This window comes from Amblyraja radiata, chromosome 8, assembly GCF_010909765.2.
Source record: "Amblyraja radiata isolate CabotCenter1 chromosome 8, sAmbRad1.1.pri, whole genome shotgun sequence".
Classification (NCBI taxonomy): Eukaryota; Metazoa; Chordata; class Chondrichthyes; order Rajiformes; family Rajidae; genus Amblyraja; species Amblyraja radiata.
In genome coordinates, this window is record NC_045963.1 from 6,740,595 (window position 1) to 6,765,676 (window position 25,082).

Below are 25,082 nucleotides of genomic sequence, written 5' to 3' on the forward strand. Positions count from 1 at the left end.
GAGCCCCCACCCCAGTGTGAATCCCCAATCTGTCCAAACTCCTATCACCACCGTCTGCAGTCAGGGACAAGGCTGCCATCTGCTGGCCGGATGTCCCTGGCACTTACGGGGGCCGTGATTCAAGCCCTCAACCCTCATCTGTGGAGGTCGGGGGGAGAATCCTGGCTCGCTGTGGAAGAACGTGGTGGACCGTCACAACAACTCCAGGCTTCTTGCACGCAATCCCCGGGTTGTGAACAGATAAGAGTCATGGTGGGAGATAACAGTCTCTCCGCGACTGTAGCCTCCCCACCACAGGACACGACAACAGGGGAAGCACAGTCCCAAGGAGTCAGTGGTTCCAAGTTGTATGAGAATATCACGCAGTCTTTATTCAATAAATACAGAGATCCATGATGTGTTAAACTATAGCAGGTCATGTGTGTGTGGGAGGAGGGGACCACCCCCATCAGGTGTCCAAGCCCCCCGCCCCCTCCACGATCACTCTTTCGTGGCGAGCTGGTTCCCATGCCTTTTCTGCTGCAGGTATCTGTGAAAGGCAGGCTCCTCTATCCGCTCCTCCGCCTCTGTCAAGGGAAGGGAACGAGAGACTGAGAGAGCAGTACAGCACACGGTCAGGCCCTTCGGCCCAGCCTGGACATGATGGCAAGCTACACCAATCTCTGCCCATACATGATCCATACCCCTGCACATCCATGTGCTCATCTAAAACCCTCTTAGACATCACCATCATATCTGCCTCCACCGCCACCCCTGGCAGCGCGTTCCAGGCACCCACCACCCTCTGTGTAAAACACATCCCCCGCACATCTCCTCTGAACTTTGGGAGACAAAATTGCTGGAGAAACTCAGTGGGTGAGGCAGCATCTACAGAGCGAAGGAAATCGGGTATGTTAGCATTCATAGCAAAAGGATTTGAGTATAAGAGCAGGGAGGTTCTACTGCAGTTGTACGGGGTCTTGGTGAGACCACACCTGGAGTATTGCGTACAGTTTTGGTCTCCTAATCTGAGGAAAGACATTCTTGCCATAGAGGGAGTACAGAGAAGGTTCACCAGACTGATTCCTGGGATGGCAGGACTTTCATATGAAGAAAGACTGGATAGACTCGGCTTGTACTCGCTAGAATTTAGAGGATTGAGGGGGGATCTTATAGAAACTTACAAAATTCTTAAAGGGTTGGACAGGCTAGATGCAGGAAGATTGTTCCCGATGTTGGGGAAGTCCAGAACAAGGGGTCACAGTTTAAGGATAAGGGGGAAGTCTTTTAGGACCGAGATGAGAAAAACATTTTTCACACAGAGAGTGGTGAATCTGTGGAATTCTCTTCAGATTCTTTTCAGATTTTCATCTGGGCCAAAAAAAAAAGTCAGAGTGTCCACCCTATCTATGCTCCATGTAATTTATTCCCCTTCACACGGGTCTCCCTGCAACCTCCGTAGTCCCAGGAAACACAACCCAAGTCTGTCCAACCTCTCAATCGCTGAAGCCCCCCTTAGTTTAGAGATACAGCGCGGAAACAGCCAGCGATCCCCGCACATTAACACTACCCTATACACACTAGGGACAAGTTTGCATTTACACCAAGCCAATGAACCGACAAACCTGTACGTCTTTGGAGAGTGGGAGGAAACTGAAGATCTCGGAGAAAACTCACGCAGGTCACAGGGAGAACGTACAAACTCCGTAGTCTCAACTGCGTACAAAGGCAGCAACTCCACCGCTGTGCCACCATGCCACACGGATCCAGCATCATCCTGATGAACATCTGACTGTGCAAATCAAAGATCCTATAGCGGAGCAAGGTAGACCACTCCTGCTAAATGCAATGGGCTGACGTGTAGTACGCAACGGAGCGGAACGTGGGCCTTTTTTTCATCCTTTTCCGTAACCGGACCCGACCCGACTCGCAGTGTAATCAACGTTGCGGGGGAACAGTTTATGTTAATAAATTATAATTCTGAAAATGAGAAGATTTTTACCAAATAACTATTATTTTTACGAGGATGTTTCCGTAACCGGCTCCCGTCTCTGCACTAGTATCTTTGCTCTGCTGTGGGATGTTTGGTGCGGAGACAGAGGCTGGTTACGGAAATGGGGCCTATGACCGTACTACGTCTTTTTCGTCAAGTGATCTATCTTGCTTGCTATAGGATCTTTGGTACAAAGGAGATAGAGTCCACACCCTCCCCCCCCCCCCACCCCTCCTCTGGCTTGTCCACAGTGGAGGGGCCTACACCTGGTCCCACCCAGACCAAGCCCCCCCACACTGCGGGTGTGGGTCAGTCACCGCCTCTCCCCAGCCCCGGTCACTGCCACTTACTTTGATAGTCCAGGTCGTCCGTATCGGAATCCACTTCCTCCTGCAGCTCATCGCCGGCTCCACGGCTCATGATCAGCCCCGACGGGCCGGCCTCAACCTCACCCTCCCTGTCTGTGAGGCACAGGGGGCAGGGTCAGCCTCACACTCACCTCCATACATACCCCACTCAGCCCACGCTACCAACACTCTCTACCTCCCAACACTTTCTCCCCCCCCCCCCCTCACACTGCCCACTCCCCCACTATCACCCCCCCCCCCACACTCTCCTCCCACCCACATTGCCCGCTCACCCCACTCTACCAACACTCTCTACCCCTACACTATCAACCCCCTCCCACACTCTCCCCACGCTCTCTTCCCCCCCCACTCTCCCCACTATCTCCCCCCCACACTCTCCTGCCCACTCTCCCAACACTCTTCCCCCCCCCCCCACTATCTCCCCTCCCCCACAGGTCCACAACACACCTCCCCACTCTACCGGCACACAAGACTATAGCACAGGAACAGGCCATTCAGCCCACAATGTCCATGTCACACAGCATGCCCAGATACACGCATCTCCTCTGCCTGCACCTGATCTATATCCCTCCATATCCACGTGCCTATCCAAAAGCCTCTTAAACCTCTCTATCATATCTGCCTCCACCACCACTGCCCCCGGCTGTACGTTCCACACGCCCACCATCCGCTATGTGTTCTACCTTGAAGCTATGCTCTCTAGTACATTTCCATCCGGGGAGAAAGGTTCTGACTGTCTGCCCTATCTCTGCCTCTCATCATTTTATATATTCCCATCAGTTCTCTCCACAATCTCCGGCGTTCCAGAGAAAACAATCCAAGTCTGTCCAAAAAGGGTCTCGACCCGAAACGTCACATAGTCCTTCTCTCCAGGATGCTGCCTCACCCGCTGAGTTACTCCAGCATTTTGTGTCTACCCAAGTCTGTCCAACCTATCCCTGGAGCTGAAACCCTCTAATCCTGGCAGCATTCTGGTAAACAAATGCCATGGGTCTCTGGCCCTCTCTCTTTGCTGGCTTTACCTTGTACTAAAGATTATTCCCTTATCATGTATCTGTACACTGTAAATGGCTCGATTGTAATCATGTATTGTCTTACCGTGACAATAAACTAAACTGAACTGAACTGCAGATGCTGGAATCTTAAGCAACTAACAAATTGCTGGAAGAACTCAGCAGGTGAAGCAGCGCCTGTGGAGGCAGAGGGATGGTGGGCTTTTCACTGCAGCTTGGTACACGTGACGATAACCTGAACTAAACTCAGGCTAGGGGCCGTCTCTGCCCCCCTCTCCCCCCACGGGGTTGGCGATGCTCCCACCTACCCGCGGAAGGAGACTGATGGTCCGAGTCCATGGACACGTCCCCCATGTCTCTCCGCAGTCTCTCCAACTGCTCCTCACGATTCCTCATCTCCTTATCAGCCTGACACACATACAGGAGGTTACACAGGCTCGGGTGTGGTGGTGGGGGGGGGGGGGGGGGTTATGGAAGTTATATAGAATACATAGCAGCAGATGTCAGCTGTTTTATGTAATCAGACATCAGCTTATTTTACTTAACCTCACGTGATTGTTAGTCATTTAGCAGCACTTAATTAAATCATTTATCCAGTAAACAAGACACTAAACAAGTTACTTATTTTTACTTTTGCAGCTTTGTATTCTTAATAAATACATTTGTATCTTTGTACTCAACTTATAAACTAGTATGTAACATTATAATATGGTGTGTAACCTTTAGCTGTAGCTAGGAAATAAGGGTGGTGAAGTAGACACAGCTGGGATATTAGAGTAACAGTTTGGAATTTAAGGGTGGCGAAAGAGGAAGAGATATGAGGGGAAATGTAAAGTTTAATAAGACTGAACCAAGGTCAGAAATTAATGGTGGCGAGACAGAGAATGTTAGAATCGAAGATAGATTGATGCAAGAGGAGTGCAGCATGCAAGATAAGGTAGAGAAGATAAGGCTATGAAATTGTAATAAAAAGCAGCCATTTTCTGTAATCGGATAGCAATTAGAGAACGGACAGGCGGGTGTCGTCTTTGAATGTTCCAGCCAATGTTTGCAAATAAAGGCTTTCGTCTTCTTGAAAAATTCTCCGTGTCTGTGCCATCTTATCCAACCCTGAGTCTCTTAACCACAACAGGGTCACAAAGCAAGGAGGAAAGATAGGGGAGGGGGAGGGAGAGATAGAGGGGATTGGAAGGGGGTGGGCAAAATATAAGTCTACCCCAAGTGTTTATTGTCATGTGTCCCTGTATTTATTGTCATGTGTCCCTGTATAGGACAATGAAATTCTTGCTTTGCTTCAGCACACAGAACATAGTAGACATTTACTACAAAACAGATAAGTGTGTCCATATACCATGATATAAATATATACACACATGAATAAATAAACTGGTAAAGTGCAAATAACAGAAAGTGGTTATTAATAGTACCTGCGATAATAAAGAACCATGGGACACCAGCCTCCCACACCCGCCTCCTCTAAACCCTGACCCCCACCCCTATCTTCCCCACCTTGTGACCCCTGACCCCAGCCTCTCCCTCCTCCATGTGACCTCTGACCCCTCCCGCACTCCCCTGGTGCCCCCATCAGCCACTCACCAGGTGCTGCTTCATCTTCAGGTAGTAGGGGCGGTACTCACTGTGGGGAGAAGAGCAGCGGCTGGTCATTGTGGGCAGGGGGGTGGGGAGAGGGGGGGAAAGAGTAGGGGGGAGAGCAAGTAGGGAGAGTGAGGTGGGGGAAGAGAAGGAAGAGTGGGAGCGGAAGTGGGGGGGAGCGTATGGGGCTGAGGGGGAGGGGGAGTGGGGAGAGCGAGGTGGGAGGGAGGGGGAGGAGTGGGGAGAGGGAGGAGAGTGGGGGGTGGAAGTGGGGGATGGGGAAATTGGACAGGTAGTACGGAGAGGGGGGAGAGTAGGGGGGAGAGAGTAGGGGGGAGAGAGTAGGGGGAGAGAGTGAGTGGGGAGAGGAGGGGGAGGAGTGCAGTGGAAGTGGGGGAGGGGTGCAGAGGGGGGAGCGGGGGGCAAAGGAGACGGGGAGTTAGACGGCCAGCCCCCCCCCCCCCCCCACCGTGACACTCACAGGTCGTACTCCACGACTGCCTCAGCCACGTGTCCGAGGAAGTCGTCCATCCCCGTCCCCTCCACCGCCGATACCCCCACCACCTGCGGGAGAACAGGCTGCAGTCAGACACGGACAGGGGGTAGTGCCGGGTGCCCCCACCCCAGGAGGCAGCCCCCACCTCCAGGGCCTGACACCCACACCACCTGTGGGGAGATGGGCAGGAGGGGAGGGGGGGGGGGGATGCCGCCCCCCCGCCCCGCATTTGGCCCCCCTTCCCCCACTCTCCCCTCCCACCCCACCATCCCCGTCCCCACCGTCAGCATTGACCCCCCTCCCCTCACCCCCCCCACCCCCAGCATCCCTGGTCCCCGAGCAGTTACCACACCGGACCTGCCTGCGTCACAGAGACACTTTGTTCCCATTGATCACCCCCTCCCCCTCTGCCATAGCTGGTGGCAGATGCCGCCGTGCCCACCGACTCCCAGCCGCAGGCAGGCACGGGCTGCACTCTGCTCTCTCACATGGGGTGGGGGGGGGGGGCAGAGAGGGGGACGGAGAGGTGGGCATTACCCGCAGGGTGCTGTAGAACTCGTCCAGCACCAGGCTCATGGAGCGGGTCAGATTACTGGCAAAGCTCGTCTCCTGGTTCAGCGCATCCTGGAACGATTCAAAATCCGTCATCCACTCCACGGCAAACGTGTGGCTCACAATGTCAACCTGTAGGATCAGCACAACACGCACACACACACCATCACTGTCTGCTACCACTGCCCCAGTGGAGAGATCGCTGCCCCAGGGGGGGGGGGGTCACTGCCCCAGAGGGGGGAGATCACTGCCTAGGGCAGCAATCATTGCCACAGGGGGTATCATAGCCTGAGGGTGTTACTACGCCGGGGAGTGTAGACAGGGGGAGGGGTGAGCGGAGATGGGGGGGGAATGTCGCCAGGCAGGTTCAGCACTAGATACTTCCCCCATGTTCCACCGCTGCCCCTAGAGCAGCCACACAGGTTTGCCAGCGGTGAAGGGTGGTCGGTGGGGACGGTAGCTGGCTCGGTGCCTGCAGACTGGGTCTGGTGAGTGTGTGGGGGCCGCAGCGCAGTGAGTGGGGCAATAAAGTCCTACCTTGTTCATGACCACAATGAACGGCAGCCTGGTCTTGTACAGGATGCTGAGAGGGAAACGGGTGAAGTCATCAGAGCCCCGCACAGACACAAAGATGTAAAATATACCGGACAGTCCAGGGTCACCCCGCTCCGCTCCCCTCCCAGGGTCACCCTCTCCCCCAGGTCACCACCCATCCCCCAGGGTCACTCCCCAGGATCATAGGGTTAACCGCCCCAGGATCACCCTCTCCCCAGGGTCAACCCCCGCCCCCCTCCCAGTCACACCCTCCCAGGGTCACCAGCCCCTCAGGGTCACCCCCTCCCCCAGGGTCACCCCCTCCCCCAGGGTCACCCCCTCCCCCCAGGGTCACCCCCTCCCCAGGGTCACCCCCTCCCCCAGGGTCACCCCCTCCCCCAGGGTCACCCCCGCCCCCAGGGCCACCCCCTCCCCCAGGGTCACCCCCTCCCCCAGGGTCACCCCCTCCCCCAGGGTCACCAGCCCCCCAGGGTCAACCCCCGCCCCCAGGGTCACCCCCTCCCCCAGGGTCACCAGCCCCCCAGGGTCACCCCCTCCCCCAGGGTCACCCCGGGCCCGGTCGTACCTGCAGGCGTACAGCATGTTGGACATGAAGGTGACGGGGTTGGTGCTTCGTGACGTGTCCATCACGTACACAATGACAGTGGCAAACGTGGAGGCCTGCAGAGAGATCACAGTTAACCCCGGCACAAGGGGCGAGGGTTCGCAGGTCAGGTGCATGGGGCGAGAGGTTGGGGGGGTCAGGGGCAGTGGATAGGATAATCCACTCCCACGCCACACAGAACAAAGCTCCGTCTACACCTCCCCATCACATACCATCCCCTGGGTCAGACACAGAGAGAGACCCTCCCTCCACACCGTCCCATCACAAACTCCCAGGCCCAAGATGGCCATCCGCCGGTCCAGGCAGCGGGCGATCGACGGCCACACTAGGGACGGCTGCCTGCTCCTTTTCCGGGCCTACGTCCGTGCCCACGTGTCCCTGGAGAGGCAGCGGGGTTATCAAATTAAAATATTGTGTTATCATTTTTAAAAAAGGGTCAGACACACAGAGGGACGCTCCATTGGGGTCAGTTTTTTTAAAATGAGGGCGGCAAACTTGAGGCATGCTGTGGGTCGCTATGAGAGTGCGGTTATCTTAATTCCTTCAAACATACACCAGTCTACAGGCAAAATAATTTAGTTTAGTTTAGAGGTACAGCGCAGAAACAGGCCCATTCGGCCCACCGAGTCTGCTCCAACCAGCGATCCCCGCACATTAACACTATCCTATACCCACATGGGACAATTTTTACATTTACCAAGTCAATTAACCTACAAACCTGTACGTCTTTGGAATTTATTTTCGGGTCAGGTGGTTAAATGGGGCACCAGGGAAGGAGGTTTCACAGTGAGTGTCTCACACTGCCTCGACTGGGGCAGTAGAGGTTAGATACTGTGAGACTGCCTCAACACTGCCCAATGTGATACGTGGGGCAGGTACAGCGTCTCGGAGCACAGCTTGTGTTGATGTCGAGTGCACGGGTCACATGGTTACAGCTTAATACCCACCAAGGCCTCTGTGATGATGGTTCCTGACGCCGACCAGGTGAACACTTCAATCTGTCCAGGGGTGTCTATCACAACGTACCTTTAACATTCAAACATCATAAGGTCATGTTCATATGTTATAGGAGCAGAATTAGGCCATTCGGCTCGTCTACGCAGCCATTCAATCATCCTAACCCCAATCTCCTGTCTTCTCCACACAGTGAGGAAACAGATCCTTCCGCCCACCGAGTCCGGGCCGACCAGCGATCCCCACACATTAACACTATCCTACACCCACTAGGGACAATGTTTCATTTACCAAGCCAATTAACCTACAAACCTGTACGTCTTTGGAGTGTGGGAGGAAACCGAAGATCTCGGAGAAAACCCACGCAGATCACGGGGAGAACGTACAAACTCCGTACAGACAGCACCCGTAGTCGGGATCGATCCCGGGTCTCTGGCGCTGCATTCGCTGTAAGGCAGCAACTCTACCGCTGCGCCACCGTGACCACCCCTGACACCCGTACTAATCAAGACTCTATCCATCTCTGCCTTAAAAATATCCACTGACTTGGCCTCCACAGCCTTCTGTACCAAATAATTCCACAGATTCACCACCCTCTGACTAAAGAAATTCCTCTTCATTTCCTTCTTAAAGGAACGTCCTTTAATTCTAAGGCTATGTCCTCTGGTCCTAGACTCTCCCACTAGTGGAAACATCCTCTCCACATCCACTCTATCCAAGCCTTTCACTATTCTGTATGTTTCAATGAGGCCCCCCCCTCATTCTTCTAAACTCCAGCGAGTACAGGCCCAGTGTCGTCAAAGGCGTATCATATGCTAACCCACTCATTCCTGGGATCATTCTCGTAAACCTCCTCTGGACCCTCTCCAGAGCCAGCACATCCTTCCTCAGATATGGTGCCCAAAATTGCTCACAATATTCCAAATGCTGCCTGACCAGCTCCTTATAGAGCCTCAACATTACATCCCTGTTTTTGTATACTAGCCCTCTTGAAATAAATGCTAGCATTGAGTTTGCTTTCTTTACTACCGATTCGACTTGCAGTTTAATTTTTTGGGAATCCTGCACCAGCACTCCCAAGTCCCTTTGCACCTCCGATTTCTGGATTCTCACCCGAAAATAGTCTACACCTTTATTCCTACTACCAAAATGCATGACTCCACACTTTGCTACACTGTATTCCATCTGCCACTTCTCTGCCCACTCTCCCAACCTGTCCAAGTCCTTCTGCAGAGTCCCTGCTTTCTCTACACTACCTGCCCCTCCACCTATTTTCGTATCATCCCCAAACTTGGCCACAAGGCCTTCAATCACCTCGTCCAAATCATTAATATACAACGTGAAGAGTAGCGGCCCCAGCACCGAGCCCTGCGGAACTCTGCTAGTCACTGGCAGCCAACCAGAAAAAGCCCCCTTTATTGCCACTCTTTGCCTTCTGCCATCCAGCCAACCTGCTATCCATGCTAGTATCTGCCCTTTGATACCGTGGGCTCTCATCTTCCTTAGCAGCCTCACGTGTGGCACCTTATCAAAGGCTTTCTGAAAATCTAGATATACAACATCTACTGGCTCTCCTTTGTCTGTCCTGCTATTTACTTTGTCAAATTCCAGCAAATTTGTCAGGCAAGACCTCCTCTTCACAAAGCCATGCTGACTTTGGCCTATTTTATCATGAGCTTCTAAGTACTCCGTAACCTCATCCTTTATAATGGCGTCTAAAATGTTACCAACCACTGAAGTCAGACTAACCGGCCTATAGTTCCCACTATTCTGCTTTGCTCCCTTCTTGTGCAGCGGGGTAATATTGGCAATTTCCCAATGGTCTGGAACCACTCCTGACTAGTGATTCTTGAAATATCACTATCAATGTGTCCACAATCTCTAAAGCCACCTCTTTCAGAACCCTAGGGTGCAGTCCATCTGGTCAAGGTGACTTATCCACCTTCAGCCTTCAGCTTCCCAAGCAGCTTCTCCCCAGTAATAGCCACTCCACTAACTTCCACCCCCTGACTCTTGAATTTCAGGCACGTTGCTGGTGTCTTCCACTGTGAAGATGCTAAAAAGTTATTCAACTCCTCTGCCATTTCTTTATTCCCCATTATCACTTCTCCTGCATCATTCTCCAGCGGACCAACGTCCACTCTTGCCTCTTTCTTGCTCTTTATATAACTGAAGAAACTCTTGCTATCCTTTTATATTATTGGCTGGTTTACCTTCGTATTTCATCTTTTCTCCCCGTATTGCCTTGTTAGTTCAAGAAGGAATTGCAGATGCTGGAAAATCGAAGGTAGACAAAAGTGCTGGAGAAACTCAGCGGGTGCAGCAGCATTTCCAGCTGAGTTTCTCCAGCACTTTTGTCTACCTTCGATTTTCCAGCATCTGCAGTTCCTTCTTTGGCCCATTTCCTTCGCTCCATAGATGATGCCGCACCCGCTGAGTTTCTCCAGTACTATTGTCTACCTTGCCTTGTTAGTTACCTTCTGTTGTTCTTTAAAAGCTTCCCATTCCTCTTTGCGATGTTATATGCTTCTCTTTTAGTTTTATACTGTCCCTGACTTCCCTTGTCACCCATGGTCACCTCTTTCTCCCCCTAGAATCTTTCTTCCTCTTTGGAATGAAAAGATCCTGCATCTTCCGGATTATTCCCAGAAATTCCTGCCATTGCTGTTCCACCGTCATCCCTGCTAGGGTGCCTTTCCAGTCAACTTTGGCCAGCTCCTCCCTCATGCCTCTGTAGTCCCCGTTGCTCAGCTGTAATACTGACACATCCGATATCACCTTCTCCCTCTCAAATTGCAGATTAAAACTTATCATATTGTTGTCGCTACCTCATAATGGCTCCTATACCTTGAGCTCCCTCATCAAATCCAGTTCATTATACAACACTAAATCCAGAATTGCCTTTTCCCTGGTAGGCTCCATTACAAGTTTCTCTAAGAATCCATCACGGAGGCACTCTACAAATTCCATCTCTTGGTGTCCAGAACCAACCTGATTTACCCAGTCTACCTACATATTGAAATCTCCCATGACCACCGTAGCCTTGCCTTTCTTACACGCTGATGTAACTTGAATCCTATATCCTGGCTACAGTTTGGGGGCCTGTAAATAACTCCCATTAGGGTCTTTTCCCCCGTATAATATCTCAGCTCTATCCACAATGACTCTACATCCTCTAATCCTATGTCACCCCTCACTAAGGACTGAATTTAATTCCTTACCAACAGAGCTACCCCACCCCCTCTGCCCACCTCTCTGTCTTTCCAATAGGACGTATAACCTTGAAGATTCAGGTGTGGACTCCTATATACATTGGCGGCACCAAGCGTAGGCTCGGCGATCGTTTCCGACACCTGCGCTCAGTCCACCTAAACCTATCTGATCTCCCAGTTGCCAAACGCTTTACCTCCCCCTCCCATTCCCACGCCAACCTTTCTGTCCTGGGCCTCCTCCATTGTCAGAGTGAGGCCCAGCGCAAATTGGAGGAACAACACATCATATTTGGCTTGGGCAGCTTACACCCCAGCGGTATGAACATTGACTTCTCTAACTTCAAGTAGCCCTTGCTTTCCCTCTCCCTTTCTCCGACCAGTATGATTGTCCTCACGATTGAATTTTATCTCTGTATGCCTCGTTGTCACCTTCCCCAGCCCGACAATGATCTACTCTACATTTTCCTCAAGCTTCGTCCCCTTTGTTCCCTCGTTTTCACACCGTATCCTTCCATATTTCTGTGTCTCTCTTTCCCCTGACTCTCAGTCTGAAGAAGGGTCTCAACCTGAAACGTCACCCATTCCTTCTACCCAGAGTTTCTCCAGCATTTTTTGTCTATCTGGCCTTGGATAAACCAGAGGTAGCCTCATTTAGATTGGGTAGATGCAACTCCACTTTTTAGGGCTAATGTAACCTCACTCTTTAAGAAAGGAGTGAGAGAAAACGGGGAATTATAGACCAGTTATCCTGACATCGGTAGTGGGGAAGATGCTGGAGTCAACTGTTAAAGATGTTATAGCAGTGCATTTGGAAAGCAGTGACTGGGTCGGTCAAAGTCAGCATGGATTTATGAAGTGGACATCTTGACTAATCTTCTGGAATTTTTTGAGAATCTAACAAGTAGAATGGATAAGGGAGTGCCAGTGGATATGGTGTATCTGGACTTTCAGAAAGCTTTTGACAAGGTCCCACACAAGAGATTAGTGTGCAAAATTAGAGCACATGGTATTGGGGGTAGGGTATTGACATGGATAGAGAACTGGTTGGCAGACAGGAAGCAAAGAGTAGGAATTAACGGGTCCTTTTCAGAATGACAGGCAGTGACTAGTGGGATGCTGCAAGGCTCGTTGCTGGGACCCCAGCTGTTTACAATATGTATTAATGATTTAGACAAAGGAATTAAATTAACATCTCCAAGTTTGCGGATGACACAAAGCTGGGTGGTAATGTGAGCTGCGATGAGGATGCTATGAGGCCGCAGGGTGACTTGGATAGGTTGGGTGAGTGGGCAGATGCATGGCAGATGCAGTATAATGTGGATAAATGTGAGGTTATCCACTTTGGTGGCAAGAACAAGAATTCAGATTATTATCTGAATGGTGTCAGATTAGGAAAAGGAGAGGTGCAACGAGACCAGGGTGTCCTTGTACATCAGTCACTGAAAGTAAACATACAGGTACAGCAGGCAGTGAAGAAAGCAAATGGCATGTTGGCCTTCATAGCGAGAGGATTTGAGTATAGGAGCAAAGAGGTTCTTCGACAGTTGTACAGGGCCCTGGTGAGACCGCACCTGGAGTATTGTGTGCAGTTTTGGTCTCCTAATTTGAGGAGGGACATTCTTGCTATTGAGGGAGTGCAGCCTAGGTTCACCAGGTTAATTCCCGGGATGGCGGGACTGTCATATGATGAAAGAATGGGCTTGTATTCACTGGAATTTAGAAGGATGAGAGGGAATCTTCAGATTCAGATTCAGATTCAATTTTAATTGTCATTGTCAGTGTACAGTACAGAGACAACGAAATGCATTGAATCTTATAGAAACATATAAAATTCTTAAGGGATTGCTAGATGCTGGAATAATGTTCCCGATGTTGGGGGAGCCCAGAACCAGGGGTCACAGTTTAAGAATAAGGGGTTGGCCATTTAGGACTGAGATGAGAAAAAAATGTTTTCACCCACAGAATTGTGAATCTGTGGAATTCTCTGCCACAGAAGGCAATTCACTGGATGTTTTCAAGAGCGAGTTAGATACAGCTCTTAGGGCTAATGGAATCAAAGGATATGGGGAGAAAGCAGGAACGGGGTACTGATTTTGGATGATCATCCATGATTATATTGAAGGGCTGAATGGCCTCCTCCTGCACCAATTTTCTATGCTTCTATGACAGAGTTGATACAGGATACAGTGAGGAGGCTGGGACAAGGAGACACCATCCAAAATCAAGGAGCATGATGTTCAAGATTGAAATGAAGAGCAACCTCTTCACCCTGAGGCCGGTGAATCTCTGGAATTCTCTTCCCTGGATGTCTGCAGGCTCGGTCACTGCCTTCTTTCAGGACTAGGATATTTATATCTCTGTACATTAGTGCAGACACACTGTAGGCAGGAAACATGTTCCCGGTGTTGGGGGAGTCCAGAACCAGGGGCCACAGTTTAAGAATAAGGGATCGGCCATTTAGAGCAGAGATGAGGTAAAATGTTTTTACCCAGAGTTGTGAATGTGTGGAATTCTCTGCCTGAGAAGGCAGTGGAGGCCGATTCTCTGGATGCTTTCAAGACTTAGATGGGGCTCTTAAAGATAACAGAGTCAAGGGATATGGGGAGAAGGCAGGAACGGGGTACTGATTGTGGATGATCAGCCATAATAATAATAATAATAATAATACATTTTATTTATGGGCGCCTTTCAAGAGTCTCAAGGCCACCTTACAAAAATTGAGCATGTAGAGGAAAAACATGTAAGGGGAATGAAATAAATAGTAGAGACATGACTAGTACACAAAGTAAAGACAGAATTCAATACAAAACACAGTATGAGGCAATTAATGCACAGATGAAAAGGGACGGGGACGTGGGGCTAAGGATAGGCAGAGGTGAAGAGATGGGTCTTGAGGCGGGACTGGAAGATGGTGAGGGACACGGAATTGTGGATCAGTTGGGGGAGGGAGTTCCAGAGCCTGGGAGCTGCCCTGGAGAAGGCTCTGTCCCCAAAACTGCGGAGGTTGGACTTGTGGATGGAGAGGAGACCGGCTGATGTGGATCTGAGGGACCGTGAGGGTTGGTAGGGGGAGAGGAGGTCAATGAGATATGGGGGGGCCAGATGGTGGAGGGCTTTGTAGGTGAGGATCAGGATTTTGTAGGTGATCCGGTGGGAGATGGGAAGCCAGTGAAGTTGTTTGAGGACTGGAGTGATGTGATGCCAGGATTTGGTATGGGTGATGAGTCGGGCGGCTGCGTTCTGGACCAGTTGGAGTCGGTTGATGTAGGTGGAGCTGATGCCAAGGAGAAGTGAGTTGCAATAGTCCAGTCGGGAGGAGATGAAGGCATGGATGAGTCTTTCAGCAGCGGGCGGTGTGAGAGAGGGTCTGAGTTTGGCGATGTTGCGGAGATGAAAGAAGGAGGTTTTAATGACATGGCGGATGTGAGGCTCAAGGGAGAGGGTGGAATCAAAGATCACGCCAAGGTTGCGGGCCTGGGGAGATGGGGAGACAGTGGTGCCGTCGATGGTGAGAGTGGGGTTATTGATTTTGCTGAGTGTGGCTTTGGAGCCTATGAGGAGGAATTCTGTCTTATCGCTGTTGAGTTTGAGGAAATTATGTTGCATCCAGGTTTTTATAGCTGACAAACAGGAGTTGATATGGGAGAGGGGGGGGGGTTGTGGGGGGATTTGGTGCCAAGGTAAATCTGGGTGTCATCAGCGTAACAGTGGAAGTCCAGATTGAAGTGGCGGAGTATCTGACCAAGGGGGAGGATGTAGATGATGAAGAGGAGGGGGCCGAGTACGGAGCCTTGGGGAACGCCTTGAGTGACTGCGGCTGTAGCAGAGGTGTGGTTGTGGAGAGAGATGAAGTGGGATCTGTTGGAAAGGTAGGAACGGAGCCAGCTGAGTGCAGAGCCTTCAATGCCGAGGTCTTTGAGTCTGGTGAGCAGGATGTTATGGTTCACTGTATCGAAGGCTGCGCTCAGGTCGAGGAGGATGAGGATGTTGAGGGAACCAGTGTCAGCAGAGGTGAGGAGGTCGTTGAGGACTTTGAGGAGAGCAGTTTCTGTGCTATGGAGGGGGCGAAAGCCAGATTGGAGGGGTTCAAGTAGGTTATACGCAAGGAGGTGGGAATGAAGTTGCGACGCAACGATACGCTCCAGGGTTTTTGAAAGAAAGGGGAGGTTTGAGATTGGGCGGTAGTTAATGAGAGAGGAGGGATCAAGACCAGGTTTCTTTAAGATTGGTGTAACGGCAGCAGTTTTGAAAGCGGAGGGGACAATTCCTTGGGACAATGAGGAGTTGAAGAGATTAGTGAGGTAGGGGCAGAGAACGGGGAGGCAGGACTTCAACAGGGGAGTGGGGAGAGGGTCGAGGGAGCAGGTAGTGGGTTTGGAAGAGCTGATGAGTTTGGAGATTTCAATAGGGGTGACCAGGTCAAACTGGGAGAGGAAGCAGTGTGGAGGAGGGGTAAGGAGGTCAGTGGAGATGTTGAAAGGAGGGGCCTTGGTAGGTGGTGGAGTAGATGCTGGGGAGTCGGGTACAGGGGATAAAGATTGATAGATGGTGCTGATTTTATCAGCGAAAAAGTGGAGGAATGAGTTGCAGAGATCCGGAGTAGAGGTAGGGAGAGTGTTGGCTCGAGGCTTGAGGAGGTTGCCCACTGTGGAGAAGAGGGTTCTGTGGTTTAGGCAGGGATCGGTGAATATGGAGGAGAGGTAGGCAGATTTTGCAGCAATGAGAGCATCTTTGTAGTCAGTGAGGTGGAGTTTGTAAGCTTCAAGGTGGACTGTGAGAGATGATTTCTTTATAAGTCGTTCGAGTTGGCGACCAGTCTGTTTCAGTTTACGAAGTGCAGGTGTGTACCAGGGTGAAGATGTGTTGAAAGTTACGGTTCTTGTTTTGAGGGGGGCCAGAGTGTTGAGGGAGGTAGACAAGGTGGAGTTGAGATGGTTTGTGAGATCATCAGGTGAGATGGGGGTTGAGTCCAGGGGGAGAGTGGTGGAGAGCAGGTCAGAGAGATGGTGGGAATCAATGGATTTTAGATTACGGAAGGTGATTTCTCGGAGGAAGCGGGGGCGAGGTGTCGGAGAAGGGATGGTGAACCGTATAAGCTTATGATCAGAGAGGGGGAAGAGGCACGGATGGAGGTCGAGTACCGGTTGATTTGTGGAGCAGACCAGGTCAAGGATGTGACCTTTGTCATGGGTGGGAAAGGTGACGTGCTGAGTGAGAGAGAAGTTGTCAAGTAAAAAGGCGAATTCAGATGCGAGCTTGCAGGTGGGGGAGTCCATGTGAATATTTAAGTCACCAAGTAGCAGCAGACGTGGGGAGAGGGATGAGGCAAGTGTGAGGAGTTCAGTGAAGTCAGATAGGAAGGAGGGGTTTGGTTTAGGTGGCCGGTAAATGAGGATGACTGTCATGGAGGAAAGAGCTTTGAAGGCGAGGAATTCAAATGATGCTACTGGGGGGAAGGTGAGTTCAGTGATCTGAAAGTTCTGGTTGAAAATAACAGCGAGGCCACCTCCATGGCGGGAGGGGCGGGGCTTGGAAATGTAATTAAATCCAGGTGGGGATGTTTGATTGAGGGAGAAGAAGACATTGGGTTGTTGCCAGGTCTCAGTGAGCAGAAGGAAGTCCAGAGTGTTGTCAAGGATTAGTTCATGGAGGGCAAGGGCTTTGTTGTTGAACGACCTGGTGTTGAGGAGGGCAAAGTTGGCATTATGAGAGGGTGGAGGGATGGGGGCAGGCTGGAGAGATCTGAGCCATGATCACAGTGCTGGCTCGAAGGGGCGAATGGCCTACTCCTACACCTATTGTCTATGTATTGTCTATGCATCTTTGTCAAGGGGGATGGGACACCACTAGCTCTGCTCTTACTGTAGTTCAGCAGCTCCAAGGAGCCTTCACCGCTCAGATCTCTGGGAGTTTTTATGTCGACTCTAACGTTTCCAAGTGGGCAAGGAAATGCAAAGGCTGCTTTGCAAACAAAAAACAAAGTGCTGGAGTAAATCAGCGGGGCAGGCAGCAGCTCTGGAGAACATGGATAGGTGATGTTTTTGGTCAGGATCCTTCTTCAGACTCAACTACGTCAGTAGTTTTCATGTTTTCTTTCTAGTTTCAACCTCACCTTTGACCTGAACACTGTGGCAACCTCACCTTTGACCTGAATTCTGTGGCAACCTCACCTTTGACCTAAATACTGTGGCAACCTCACATTTGACCTGAATACTGTGGCGACCTTACCTTTGACCTGAATATCATGGCAACCTCACCTTTGACCTGAACACCATGGCGACCTCACCTTTGACCTAAATACCCTGCGACAACCTCACCTCTGACCTGAACGCCAACTCAGTTTTCCTTTGCAGATGCTGCCTGACCTACTGGGTGTTTGCAGAATTTTCTGCGTTCAGGTCACCTGGTGTCATCTTCTATCACTTCCCTGTGCACCAACACATTCCCCCCTCTCAGTCTGTCAGTCAGGCATTCACCACGAGTGGAACGGCGAGGCAAGGCAAGGGAGCCCTGGATGACGAGAGATAAGGTCTTGTCAGAAGGGAGACTTGGGTCAGCTACCAGCAGCTGGGACCAGGGGAATGCCTGGAGTATCAGGGATGGAGTGAAGGAGGAAGTCAGGAGGGGAAAGCGGGCCAGTGAGAAGGCTTTGGCAGAGAGGATTAAAGGGACTCCCAAGGAGATTATAGATGTATATTAAGAGGGAAAGATTAATTAGGGAGAGAATAGGGCCCCACGAAGATCTATGTGTGGAGCTGCAGGAGATGGGCAAAGTTTCAAATAATATTTCCCCTATTTTCTTCGCTGGAGGAAGATGTGCAGGATGTTCGGTTCACAGGTCTGTCATTGTAAGGCTCCCCTCTTGAAATGGAGACCACATTGGCTGTGTTCCGTCATCCTTTTGCTTGCTCGGGTCGAGTGGAGATTTAAACATCTCAACCAGTAATCTCTGGTGCCAACCTCTTCCTTTCCCTTCCTTATCCCCAGCAGCCTGGGATAAATGTCATCCGAGCCTGGGGATTTATCGACCGTTAAAGCTGCCAAGGCATCGATTAGCTGCTCTGCATTTCTGGACACCGGCACTGACCTTTCACCGCCCCCTTCACTGAATCACCAACTGCAAGTCCATTTCCTTTGTGACTCTCCATGGAGAGTGATCATTCACAAGCTCACCTCTACCTCTGCCCTACATCAACAATCCCGTTGTCTGTAACAGACTTTGCTCTCTCCCTAGTTAGTCTAGTTTAGATACTGCGCAGAAATAAACCCTTCGGCCCACCGAGTCCACACCAACCAACGATCGCCGCACACTAACACTACCCTACACTACGCCTGACTGACAGTCTGAAGAAGGGTTTCGGCCCGAAATGTCGCCTATTTCCTTTGCTCCATAGATGCTGCCTCACCCGCTGAGTTTCTCCAGCATTTTTGTCTACCTACCCTACACACACCAGGGACAATTCTACATTTACACCAAGCCAATTAACCGACAAACCTGTACGTCTTTGGAGTGTGGGAGGAAACTGATGATCTCGGAGAAAACCCACGCAGGTCACAAGGATAACGTACAAACTCCGTACAGAGAAGCATCTATAGTCAGGATCAAACCCGGGTCTCTGGCACTGTAAGCAGTAGCTCTACCGCTGTGCCACTGTGCCACCCTATTCTTGCGCCCGAAAAATTAATATATATTAATAGAAGGCCTTCGAATTTAACCCAATCCAGACTGCCAGTGATATTTTGTGAATTCTATCTCTCTAGACCTGATGACATTCTCCTGTCCATCATACGTTTACTTTTCTCTCTTTACTCCTCCTCCAGGATCGCTGAGCTAAAACGCGGACACGCTCTGCCTATCCCCAGATGCTGCCCGACCTGCTGGGTATTCCCAGCTTCCAACATCTGCATTGACTGCTGCCTGGCACTGTGCACAGACCATGCCACAGTCCCCACTGATCTATGGTCCCGTCATTCGACCAGCACCCCCCCCCCCCCACCAGAGCAACAGGGACACGCGGGTAGAGAATGAGGTGGAGAGCAGGAAGATGGGCCTAATGTAGGCAAAATGGGATATCACAGACAGGAATCAGGGAGTTCCACCCAGTTTACTCACCGACAGTCTTGCTGCCTCTTCTCAATGAACTTCATAACCTGGTGCAGAGTGGGAGACGGTGTTAGCAGCAGAGCAGCACCACCTTCAGTCCCACCCCATCCCTGCCCTCCCCCACCCCCAAACCGGCCCCATCTCCACACCCCTGCCCTCCCCACCCCCATACCGCCCCATCTCCCCACCCCCACCCACACCGTCCACACACCTGGTCAAACCTTGTGGCAAACAGGTTGAGTGCGGTGACAATGCCACCGTTGGGCCCCAGGCCGTATCTGAAGCGCTGGGTCAGGGAACGAAGCAGTGACAGACGGTCGGACGGACAGACCGGGCCCAGCGTACCCGTGTCTCCTGGTCCCCCAACACTCCTCCCCACCCCACCCGTGATCCAGCCCCCCTCCCTCACACCACTACAGCCCCTGCCCGCCCCAATGGCCCTGCACCCCAACGCGACCCCTGACCAGTCGGGCTGAGCAATCAAAGAACCCCAACAGCCCACCGTCGTCTCACTGACATGTTGAGCTGCACATTGACAAGTTCCCCACCTCACACAGCACGGTAAGAGGCTCCTCAGCCCACAGAGCCCGCACCGACCCTGCCCACCCCCACCCCCATTAACTCCCCCCCTCACCTGCACACCTTGCATTGTTTACAAAGCTACACAGTGCCCTTCTCTGTGTAAAAGCACCACAGTGTCAATTAACCTTCCGATTGTGGGAAGCCCACGGTCACAGGGACTGAACCATCCTAACACAACGGTCCCTCCCCCTCCCCTGACATCAGTCTGAAGAAGGGTCTCGACCCGAAGCGTCACCCATTCCCTCTCTCCATAGATGCTGCCTGACCCCCTTGTGACCTCATGACGTGCTTCACGCTGGTTGCTCAAGCACACCCCCATGTCCAAAGGATACTGCTTCATCACTTCCTTGTAGTTCACTGTGTCCCGGATATCTGAGAAAGACATTGTGTGTTACTGCGGCTCTCGACCGACCACCCGCCCACCGCCACACAACTCGCCCTTCCCCGTAACCCTAACCCTCCTGTCACTAACCCCACTCTCACCCCCAACACAAACGCCCCACTCTCACCCCAACACTAACGCACCACTCTCACCCCCAACACAAACCCCACTCTCACCCCAACACTAACGCCCCACTCTCTAACACTAATCTCACTCTCACCCCCTTACACTTACAGCCCACTCATCACTCCATAACACAAACCCTCCTTCTCACTAACACTAATCCCACTCTCCCCCCCCCCAACACTAATAGCCCACTCTAAATCTAACCCCCCTCTCACTAACCCAAACCCCACTCTCACTCCCAACACGAATGCCCCACTCTCCTAACCCTCCCACCAATCCGCTAACCCCCCCCGCCCACTCCTCACCAATATTGGCCGGGACAGGGATCTCATGCACGGCAGGATCCAGGTTGATAAGGTATGGAGGACACCCCTTGAGGTGCAGGTGACCAGTCAGCCTCTGTAACAGACAACATCAGAGGAAAAAACATTCAGAATCTTTCCCACCTCGGTCCACATCCCCCACCCACCTCTCTGTGTCGGCAGCTGCCCTTCCATCTCCTATCCAGGCTCCCCACATCTCCCCCTCTAACCCCACCCTCCACCACCCGCTCATATATCTCCCCCCCCCCCCCACCCCATGTCCCCTCTGTCCACCTGATATTTGCCTCTCATATTTAAAAAAACTATCAGGTTTCGTCCGCAACGTCTGACCATCCAGAAGAAACAGTGCAAGTTTCATCAACCTCTCCCTATAGCTAACACCCTCGGCATTCTGGTGGGCCTATTCTGCACCCTCTTCAAAGCCTCCACATCCTTCCTCTAGTGTGGCAACAGAACTGCACACAATGCTCCAAATATGGCCAAACCAAAGTGTTATAGATCAGGACTTCACAAATGTCATCCTCAATGCTTTGACCGATGAAGGCAAGGGTGCCTTTATTGCCTCTTTCAAACTGTGTTTCAGAGAGCTATGGGCCTGCACCTAAGATCCCTAAGTACATCGACGATTCTCAGAATCCTTTTCTCTTGATCTGACCATGCAAAATCCAACACCTCACACTTGTCTGGATCAAACTCCTTCTGCCATTTCCTCTTCCAAATTTACAACTGTGTCCGTCGACAAATGTCCACAACTCACGATAATCTGCAAACGTCATCATCCGACCACCGACAGAGTCATAGAGCAAAAGTGTAACTTCCCCATCTTTCTTACCAATTTTTCTCTATTTTTTCTGTGGCATTATCTTCCATATTATTTTATAAACAAACACAATCCCATCACAGATGCTTGTGGAACACCACAAGTCACTGAGTCCAGTCATACATTCATAAGTGATGAGAACAGAATTAGGCAGTTCAACCCATCAAGTTTACTCTGCCATTCAATCATGGCTGATCTAACTCTCCCTCCTAACCCCATTTTCCCCGTAACCTCTGACACCCGTACTAATCAAGAATCTATCTATCGCTGCCTTAACAATATCCATTAACTTGACCCGAGGTGAATTTATTATGGGGAACAAGGAAATGGCAAATGAGTTGAACAGGTACTTTGGATCCGTCTTCATTAAGGAGGACACAAACAATCTTCCTGATATACCAATGGCCAGAGGATCTGGGGTGACGGAGGAACTGAAGGAAATCCACATTAGGCAGGAAATGGTGTTGGGTAGACTGATGGGACTGAAGGCTGATAAATCCCCAGGGCCTGATGGTCTGCATCCCAGGGTACTTAAGGAAGTGGCCCTAGAAATCGTGGACGCATTGGTGATAATTTTCCAATGTTCTATAGACTCAGGATCAGTTCTTGTGGATTGGAGGGTAGCTAATGTTATTCTACTTTTAAAGAAAGGCGGGAGAGAGAAAACAGGGAATTATGGACCAGTTAGCCTGACATCGGTGGTGGGGAAGATGCTGGAGTCAATCATAAAAGATGAAATAGCGGCACATTTGGGTAGCGGTAACAGGATCGGTCATAGTCAGCATGGATTTACGAAGAGGAAATCATGCTTGACTAATCTTCTGGAATTTTTTGAGGGTGTAAATAGGAAAATGGACAAGGGAGTGCCAGTGGATGTAGTGTACCTGGACTTTCAGAAAGCATTTGATAAGATCCCACATAGGAGATTAGTGGGCAAAGCTATGGCACATGGTATTGGGGGGTAGAGTGCTGACATGGATAGAAAATTGGTTGTCAGACAGGAAACAAAGAGTAGGGATAAACGGTTCCTTTCAGAATGGCAGGCAGTGACTAGTGGGGTACCGCAAGGCTCAGTGCTGGGACCGCAGCTATTTATAATATACATCAATGATTTAGATGAAGGGATTAAAAGTAACATTAGCAAATTTGTAGATGACACAAAGCTGGGTGGCAGTGTGAACTGTGAGGAGGATGCTATGAGAATGCAAGGTGACTTGGACAGGTTAGGTGAGTGGGCAGATGCATGGCAGATGAAGTTTAATGCGGATAAATGTGAGGTTATCCACTTTGGTAGCAAAAACATGAAGGCTGATTACTATCTAAATGGCATCCAGTTGGGAAAAGGGGAAGTACAATGGGATCTGGGCGTCCTTGTTCATCAGTCTATGAAAGTAAGCATGCAGGTACAGCAGGCAGTGAAGAAAGCGAATGGCAGTTGTGTGCAGTTTTGGTCCCCTAATTTGAGGAAGGACATTCTTGCTATTGAGGGAGTGCAGCGTAGGTTTACAAGGTTAATTCCCGGGATGGCGGGACTGTCATATGATGAAAGAATGGATCGACTGGGCTTGTATACTCTGGAATTTAGAAGGATGTGAGGGGATCTTTTTGAAACATATAAGATCATTACGGATTTCAACACGCTAGAGGCAGGAAACATGTTCCCGATGTTGGGGGAGTCCAGAACCAGGGGCCACAGTTTAAAAATAAGGAGTAAGCCATTTAGAACGGAGATGAGGAAACAATTTTTCTCACAGAGAGTGGTGAGTCTGTGGAATTCTCTGCCTCAGAGTATTCCACAGACTCACCACTCTCTGTGAGAAAAATTGTTTCCTCATCTCCGTTCTAAATGGCTTACTCAGGTTCTCTGGATGCTTTCAAGAGAGAGCTAGATAGGGCTCATAAAAATAGCGGAGTCAGGGAATATGGCGGGAAGGCAGGAATGGGGTACTGATAGGGGATGATCAGCCATGATCACATTGAATGGCAGTGCTGGCTCGAAGGGCCGAATGGCCTACTCCTGCACCTATTGTCCTCTACAGCCTTCTGTGGCAATGAATTCCACAGATTCACCACCAATTAATTCAGAAAGTTATTCTGTGCCTCCTGTGGCAAAACCTATTTTGTGTTTGAAGGGTCTCGACCCGGAACGTCACCCACTCCTTCTCTCCAGAGATGCTGCCTGTCTGTCCCCCTGAGTTAGTGCCTGTCTTCTACTAGTATCCAGATTCACCGTGGACCCAGTGATTCCCAGTTACAATATAACAGCAGCGCACAGTTTTACTAAAGTCGATGACAACACTCAAACTCCAGTGAATCCCACCGTCTGCCCCACTAAACCCAGCGACCTAACTAAACTCCACACTGCTGCAGGTTGGTGCTGTGCACCGGCGACACGGCCCTTCGGCCCGCCGAGCCCAGACTAGCCCCCTCCCCCCCGGCGCGGCAAGGAGCAAGGCCGGCGGTACCTGCACGAATGTGGTCTTCCCCGAGCCCGCCATGCCGAGCACGATCAGGCAGACAGTGGGAGTGGGAGAGGGAGAGCCGGTCCCGGTGGAGGTGGTGGAGGAGCTGGAGCCATTGCCGGTGCCGGTTCCCTCCGCTCCTGCTCCTGCCGCCGCCGCCTCCGCCATGCCCGACGCATCAGAGCAATGCCGCCGGCCGCCGATGACGTCGCTGCTCCACCCGCCCCCCCGTGAAAGGCCTCTCCCTATTGGACAACTGCCACCACCCGCCCAGCCCCAATGAAAGGCCTCTCCCTATTGGAAAAGGGTCAGCACTGACCCGACCCTGGAAGAAAGGCCTCTCCCTATTGGATAAATCCAGTACTGCCTCCATGAAAGGCCTCTCCCTATTGGTCCAAGGTCAGCACTGACCTGACCCCTGTGAAAGGCCTCTCCCTATTGGTCCAGGGTCAGCACTGACCTGACCCCTGTGAAAGGCCTCTCCCTATTGGTCCAGGGGCAGCACTGACCTGACCCCTGTGAAAGGCCTCTCCCTATTGGTCCAGGGTCAGCACTGACCTGACCCCTGTGAAAGGCCTCTCCCTATTGGTCCAGGGTCAGCACCAGCCCAGCCCCCCCCCCATGTCATGGGTCAGATCAGGCCCTTCGGCCCATCTTATCCGTGCCGACCAACGTGTCCCACCTACACCAGTCCCACCTGCCTGCGTTTGGCCCAGATCCCGCCAAACCTGTCCTATCCATGTAGCTGTCCAAGTGTCTTAACATATCTCCACCCCACCACTGGCCACATCTTCCCGTCTCCACCCCTTTCCGCTCTCCGCAGAGACCACTCCCTCCCCAATTCGCTGGTCAACTCGTCCCACCCCCTCCCCAGGTACCGTCCACTGCAACCGCAGGAGATGCAACGCCTGTCCCCAATACCTCCTCCTCCCTCGACTCCATCCAAGGACCCCGGCAGTCCTTG

At 51.4% G+C, this 25,082-nt stretch overlaps 1 protein-coding gene across 2 annotated transcripts; it reads right to left on the reverse strand.

Moving 5' to 3' along the window:
• Positions 1-345: 345 nt before the first annotated feature.
• gpn1 (GPN-loop GTPase 1) lies at positions 346-24,322 on the reverse strand. Of its 2 annotated transcripts, XM_033025105.1 has the most exons (15): positions 24,218-24,293; positions 24,122-24,181; positions 20,819-20,912; positions 20,338-20,377; positions 19,635-19,701; positions 19,433-19,470; positions 8,101-8,179; positions 7,115-7,209; positions 6,532-6,577; positions 5,980-6,126; positions 5,428-5,510; positions 4,950-4,989; positions 3,662-3,761; positions 2,323-2,433; positions 346-566 (listed from the first exon to the last, which is right to left on the reverse strand). In XM_033025105.1, exons 1-15 carry the CDS (start codon positions 24,284-24,286, stop codon positions 481-483), a joined length of 1,155 nt encoding a protein of 384 aa, XP_032880996.1. In that variant the 5' UTR covers positions 24,287-24,293; the 3' UTR covers positions 346-480. The 2 variants fall into 2 exon arrangements, with proteins under 2 accessions (XP_032880996.1, XP_032880995.1); XM_033025104.1 differs by having other exon boundaries at positions 24,122-24,322.
• Between the last annotated feature and the right edge of the window lie 760 nt (positions 24,323-25,082).